The sequence below is a fragment of the Entelurus aequoreus genome, linkage group LG09, assembly GCF_033978785.1.
Source record: "Entelurus aequoreus isolate RoL-2023_Sb linkage group LG09, RoL_Eaeq_v1.1, whole genome shotgun sequence".
Classification (NCBI taxonomy): domain Eukaryota; kingdom Metazoa; phylum Chordata; class Actinopteri; order Syngnathiformes; family Syngnathidae; genus Entelurus; species Entelurus aequoreus.
In genome coordinates, this window is record NC_084739.1 from 9,868,665 (window position 1) to 9,876,164 (window position 7,500).

The 7,500-nt window shown below is 39.7% G+C and overlaps 1 protein-coding gene and 1 long non-coding RNA gene across 2 annotated transcripts in view; one reads left to right on the plus strand and one right to left on the minus strand.

The window, feature by feature from the left end:
- zcchc24 (zinc finger, CCHC domain containing 24) overlaps positions 1-7,500 on the plus strand; it is a 126,572-nt gene that overhangs the window by 114,324 nt on the left and 4,748 nt on the right. Inside the window, exon 3 of the mRNA XM_062058013.1 lies at positions 2,464-2,628. Coding sequence (XP_061913997.1) covers positions 2,464-2,628 — 165 coding nt within the window. The remainder of the gene's footprint in view (positions 1-2,463; positions 2,629-7,500) is intronic.
- The window catches only part of LOC133657093 (uncharacterized), a 36,210-nt gene that overhangs the window by 16,824 nt on the left and 11,886 nt on the right, over positions 1-7,500 (minus strand). The gene's annotated exons all lie outside the window — the stretch shown is intronic.

Consider the following 7,500-nt stretch of genomic DNA (forward strand, 5'->3'; position numbering starts at 1 on the left):
ATTAACACATTATTATGCCTAATTTTGTTGTGATGCCCCGCTGGATGCATTAAACCAGGGGTCACCAACGCGGGCACCAGGTAGCCCGTAAGGACCAGATGAGTAGCCCGCTGGCCTGTTCTAAAAATAGCTCAAATAGCAGCACTTACCAGTGAGCTGCCTCTATTTTTTAAAATTTTATTTATTTACTAGCAAGCTGGTCTCGCTTTGCCCGCCATTTTTAATTCTAAAAGAGACAAAACTCAAATAGAATTTGAAAATCCAAGAAAATATTTTAAAGACTTGGTCTTCACTTGTTCAAATAAATTCATTCATTTTTTTACTTTGCTTCTTATAACTTTCAGAAAGACAATTTTAGAGAAAAAATACAACCTTAAAAATGATTTTAGGATTTTTAAACACATATACCTTTTTACCTTTTAAATTCCTTCCTCTTCTTTCCTGACAATTTAAATCAACGTTCAAGTAAATGTGTTTTTTTATTGTAAAGAATAATAAATACATTTTGATTTAATTCTTCATTTTAGCTTCTGTTTTTTCGACGAAGAATATTTGTGAAATATTTCTTCAAACTTATTATGATTAAAATTCAAAAAAATTATTCTGGCAAATCTAGAAAATCTGTAGAATCAAATTTAAATCTCATTTCAAAGTCTTTTGAATTTCTTTTAAAATTTTTGTTCTGGAAAATCTAGAAGAAATAATTATTTGTCTTTGTTAGAAATATAGCTTGGTCCAATTTGTTGTATATTCTAACAAAGTGTAGATTGGATTTTAACCTATTTAATCAAAATTCTAAAATTATCTTCATCAGGAAAAATTACTAATGATGTTCCATAAATTCTTTTTTTAAGTTTTTCTCTTCTTTTTTTCGGTTGAATTTTGAATTTTAAAGAGTCGAAATTGAAGATAAACTATGTTTGAAAATTTAATTGTCATTTTTTTCGTGTTTTCTCCTCTTTTAAACCGTTCAATTAAGTGTAAATATCATTAATTATTAATAATAACATAGAGTTAAAGGTCAATTGAGCAAATTGGTTATTTCTGGCAATTTATTGAAGTGTGTATCAAACTGGTAGCCCTTCGCATTAATCAGTACCCAAGAAGTAGCTCTTGGTTTCAACAAGGTTGGTGACCCCTGCATTAAACAATGTAACAAGGTTTTCCAAAATAAATCAACTAAAGTTATGGAAAAAAATGCCAACATGGCACTGCCATATTTATTATTGAAGTCACAAAGTGCATTATTTTTTTTAACATGCCTCAAAACAGCAGCTTGGAATTTGGGACATGCTCTCCCTGAGAGAGCATGAGGAGGTTGAGGTGGGCGGGGTTGGGGAGGGGGCGTGGTTTCAGGGGTAGCGGGGGGGTGTATATTGTAGCGTCCCAGAGGAGTTAAGTGCTGCAAGGGGTTCTGGGTATTTGTCCTGTTGTGTTTATGTTGTGTTACGGTGCGGATGTTCTCCCGAAATGTGTTTGTCATTCTTGTTTGGTGTGGGTTCACAGTGTGCCGCATATTTGTAACAGTGTTAAAGTTGTTTATACGTCCACCCTCGGTGTGACCTGTATGGCTGTTGATCAAGTATGCCTTGCATTCACTTATGTGTGTGCTAAAGCCGCATATATTATGTGATTGGACCGACACGCGCACGCTGTTTGTATGGTGGAAAAGCGGACGTGACGACAGGTTGTAGAGGACGCTGAAGGCAGTGCCTTCAAGGCACGCCCCCAATATCGTGGGTGGAAATCGGGAGAATGGTCGCCCCGGGAGAGTTTCGGGAGGGGCGCTGAAATTCAGGAGTCTCCCGGGAAAATCGGGAGGGTTGGCAAGTATGCTCTTATGTGCGACTGCCATCTACTGGTCACACTTATCATGACACCATGTACCAAATAAAATAGCTTCGAGGTCGGTAAGCACAACCAGAATTATTCCGCACCGGGTTATAAGGCGCACTGCCGATTTTTGAGAAAATGAAAGGATTGTAAGTGCGCCTTATAGTCGGAAAAATACGGTATTTTGTTGTTTATCAAACGCAGTACACAACTTTGGTTTCGGGGGTAGCGATGGGTGTATATTGTAGCGTCCCGGAAGAGTTAGTGCTGCAAGGGGTTCTGGGTATTTGTCCTGTTGTGTTTATGTTGTGTTACGGTGCGGATGTTCTCCCGAAATGTGTTTGTCATTCTTGTTTGGTGTGGGTTCACAGTGTGGCGCATATTTGTAACAGTGTTAAAGTTGTTTATAAATGAACAAGTACATTAATAATTCACTTTCTACCGCTTGTCCCTCATAATGTTGACCAAATAATAGAATGATAACTGACACAATATGTTACTGCATCCCGACTGTTCCTAATGGCGTCACTAATGAGAAGCATAGGAATGATTTGGTCACGCCAGGGAAGGTGGATCAAGTGTGTTACATTAGCGCTGACATGTCCGATTCTTATCTTTTGTGGTGTGCAGGCTCGTCCTAAAGGGGAAGGCCTGACCCCTTACCAGGGCAAGAAGAGATGCTTTGGCGAGTACAAGTGTCCCAAGTGTAAGAGGAAGTGGATGAGCGGCAACTCCTGGGCCAACATGGGACAAGAATGTATCAAGTGCCACATCAACGTCTACCCACACAAGCAGGTACAACTACCACCACTTTCACGGCTAAAAACACCACCATACATCACAACATTTGATTTTCAACCACTGTGCCGCGTGAAACATTGTCTGGTGTTGAATTATGCAACTTCACCTAATTGGTCCAAAAAAAATATTTTTTGCAAATCAATAATTATAATAATGTGCCGTTGTCTCGTGCAGTGTTTTTCGACCTTTTTTGGTATGTAAAAGGTATGTAACGCTTAAACCAAAAATGAACAAAAGGCAAGTCCCGCTAGGAAAAGGCACTGAAGCGTAGGGATGCTGGCTATGCAAAACAAAAGTAAAACTCAACTGGCTACAAAGTCAACCAAAAACAGAATGCTGGACGACAGCAAAAACTTACAGCGTGTGGAGCAGAGATGGCGTCCACAAAGTACACCGCACATGACATGACAATCAACAACGTCCCCACAAGGAAGGATAGCGTACGCACAAATGAAATAGTCTTGATTGCGAAAACAAAGCGGGTGCGGGCAATAGCACTGAAAGGAAGGCGTGAAGCTGCTACAGGAGAACACCAACAAAACAGGAAGAGTCACCAAAATAACAGCGCAAGACAGGAACTAAAAGCACTACACACAGGAAACAGCAACAAGCTCAAAATAAGGCACGACAACCTGGCAGAGTTTCATTTTTTAACCTTTTCTACTGGTGGTTAAAGGTTGAAAAACACTGCATTACAATATTTAAAGTTAAAGTACAAAAATTAGGGATGTCCGATAATATTGGCCTGCCGATATTATCGGCCGATAAATGCGTTAAAATGTAATATCGGAAATTATCGGTATCGGTTTTTTTTATTATCTGTATCGTTTTTTTATTTTTTAATTTTTTTTAATTTTATTAAATCAACATAAAAAACACAAGATACACTTACAATTAGTGCACCAACCCAAAAAACCTCCCTCCCCCCATTTCTTTCTGTTATCAATATTCTGGTTCCTACATTATATATCAATATATATCAATACAGTCTGCAAGGGATACAGTCCGTAAGCACACATGATTGTGCGTGCTGCTGGTCCACTAATAGTACAAACCTTTAACAGTTAATTGTACTCATTTTCATTAATTACTAGTTTCTATGTAACTGTTTTTATATTGTTTTACTTTCTTTTTTATTCAAGAAAATGTTTTTAATTTAGTTATCTTATTTGATTCATTTTTTTTTTAAAAGTACCTTATCTTCACCATACATGGTTGTCCAAATTAGGCATAATAATGTGTTAATTCCACGACTGCATATATCGGTTGATATCGGTATCGGTTGATATCGGTATCGGTAATTAAAGAGTTGGACAATATCGGATATCGGCAAAAAGCCATTATCGGACATCCCTAACAAAAATACAAAGTATTTTGGGAGTGAGTCCTTATTTTCAAGTTTTCCAAGCCAGGACTACAAAAAGTGGATCCTTAAACTTGAACACATATCTGAAATTAAGGTCAAAAGTGATTAATTCTGACAGAATTTTTTTTTTCTATGTTAGAATAATTGACTTATCAGACTTAACGTAATGTTTATAATGTATATTTTCTGCTGGATCTACTCTCTATTTTATGCTGCTGCTGTTACATATACTGTCATATTGTACATGGTAATTGTAAAATGTTTTAATATATATTATATAACAATATAATATACAAGTATATATAATATGTAAATATTACATATATGTTATATTTTATATTGCTACTATGGTACATTTTTAGTTTACTTTATACCTGCAATTGTATTATTATACGGATTTCAGGGTAGCGCGGTGGTACAGTGGTTAGTGCATGTGCCTCACAATACGAAGGGCCTGAGTTCAATCCCGGGCTCGGGATCTTTCTGTGTGGGGTTTGCATGTTCTCCTCGGGTACTCCGGCTTCCTCCCACCCCCAAAAACATGCACCTGGGGATAGGTTGATTGGCAACACTAACTGGGCCCTAGTGTGTGGATGTTGTCTGTCTATCTGTGTCGGCCCTGTGATGAGGTGGCGACTTGTCCAGGGTGTACCTGAATGCAGCTGAGATAGGCTCCAGCATCCCCCGCGACCCCGAAAGGGACAAGCGGCAGAAAATGGATGGATGGATATGGATTTCACTTTTTTAAATGTTTATTATTGAAGCAACATGGTTGTTAATAGAGATGTCCGATGATATCGGACTGCCGATATTATCGGCCGATAAATGCTAAATTTTCAGTATCGGTTTCAAAAAGTATAATGTATGACTTTTTAAAACGCCGCTGTGTGCACGGACGTAGGGAGAAGTATGCAGAGCGCCAATAAACCTTAAAGGCACTGCCTTTGCGTGCCGGCCCAATCACATAATATCTACGGATTTTGACACATTCACAAGTGAATTCAAGCATACTTGGTCAACAGCCATACAGGTCACACTGAGGGTGGACCGTATAAACAACTTTAACACTGTTACAAATATGCGGCACACTGTGAACCCACACCAAACAAGAATGACAAACACATTTCGGGAGAACATCCGCACCGTAACACAACATAAACACAACAGAACAAATACCCAGAACCCCTTGCAGCACTAACTCTTCCGGGACGCTACAACCCCCCGCTACCCTCTTTTTTGAGATTTTGATACCGTTACATCCCTTATAACAACCATGTTGCCATCCCAAACCTCAAGTGGACGTGCTTTTTCACTCATTTGCTCCTCATCCGTTTCACCGTTACAACTTCAGGAATTTTCTGATGGAGTTTTTTTAGATTATAACATTTTCAAGATCTTGAGAAGCCATAATCGAAATAATTTTCCAGACCTACGTAGGGATATTTGTGGGCTGCGGCGCCATTTTTTAAATTTTTATCCCTAGGAATATTTACTACAAAGAAGTAAACATGAAGCATTATGGAGAAGGGTTAGGGCCACATCACAAAGATCAATTGTTGAAATATTGAATATATGAACATGCTATAACACTAATTAATGATAATTATTGAAAATACATCTACAAAACCCAGAACCAGTGAAGTTGAAACTTTTCCACTTAGCATCAGTCCATCTTAGATGAGCGCGGGGCCCAGCGAAGCCGGCAACGTTTCTGGGTGTTGTTGATAAATGGCTTTGGCTTTGCATTGTAGAGTTTTAACTTGCACTTACAGATGCAGCGACCGACTGTAGTTACTGACAGTGGTTTTCTGAAGTGTTCCTGAGCCCATGTGGTGATATCCTTTACACACCGATGTCGCTTTTTGATGCAGTACCGCTTGAGGGGATCGAAGGTCAATGTTACGTGCAGTGATTTCTCCAGATTCTCTGAACCTTTTGATGATATTACGGACCGTAGATGGTGAAATCAGCAAAGCCGGCGGGGTTTCTGGGTGTTGTTGATAAATGGCTTTGGCTTTGCATTGTAGAGTTTTAACTTGCACTTACAGATGTAGCGACCCACTGCAGTAACTGACAGTGGTTTTCTGAAGTGTTCCTGAGCCCATGTGGTGATATCCTTTACACACTGATGTCGCTTTTTGATGCAGTACCGCTTGAGGGGATCGAAGGTCAATGTTACGTGCAGTGATTTCTCCAGATTATCTGAATCTTTTGATGATATTACGGACCGTAGATGGTGAAATCAGCAAAGCCGGCGGCGTTTCTGGGTGTTGTTGATAAATGGCTTTGGCTTTGCATTGTAGAGTTTTAACGTGCACTTACAGATGCAGCGACCGACTGTAGTTACTGACAGTGGTTTTCTGAAGTGTTCCTGAGCCCATGTGGTGATATCCTTTACACACCGATGTCGCTTTTTGATGCAGTACCGCTTGAGGGGCTCGAAGGTCAATGTTACGTGCAGTGATTTCTCCAGATTCTCTGAACCTTTTGATAATATTACGGACCGTAGATGGTGAAATCAGCAAAGCCGGCGGCGTTTCTGGGTGTTGTTGATAAATGGCATTGGCTTTGCATTGTAGAGTTTTAACTTGCACTTACAGATGTAGCGACAAACTGCAGTTACTGACAGTGGTTTTCTGAAGTGTTCCTGAGCCCATGTGGTGATATCCTTTTACACACCGATGTCGCTTTTTGATGCAGTACCGCTTGAGGGGCTCGAAGGTCAATGTTACGTGCAGTGATTTCTCCAGATTCTCTGAACCTTTTGATAATATTACGGACCGTAGATGGTGAAATCAGCGAAGCCGGCGGCGTTTCTGGGTGTTGTTGATAAATGGCTTTGGCTTTGCATTGTAGAGTTTTAACTTGCACTTACAGATGCAGCGACCAACTGTAGTTACTGACAGTGGTTTTCTGAAGTGTTCCTGAGCCCATGTGGTGATATCCTTTACACACTGATGTCGCTTTTTGACGCAGTACCGCCTAAGGGATTGAAGGTCCGTAACATCATCGCTTACGTGCAGTGATTTCTCCAGATTCTCTGAACCTTTTGATGATATTACGGATTGTAGATGGTGAAATCCCTAAATTCCTTGCAATAGCCGGTTGAGAAATGTTGTTCTTAAACAATTTGCTCACGCATTTGTTCGCAAAGTGGTGACCCTCGCTCCCGTCCTTGTTTGTGAACGACTGAGCATTTCATGGAAGCTGCTTTTCTACCCCAATCATGGCACCCACCTGTTCCCAATTAGCCCGGTCACCAGTGGGATGTTCCAAACAAGTGTTTGATGAGCATTCCTCAACTTTTCTCAGTCTTTTTTGCCACTTGTGCCAGCTTTTTTGAAACATGTTGCAGGCATCAAATTCCAAAATGAGCTAATATTTGCAAAAAATAACATGAAGTATCTTGTCTTTGCAGTCTATTGAATTGAATATAAGAATATACGTTTTTATTTACCTTTTACACAACGTGCCAACTTCACTGGTTTTGGGGTTTGTAA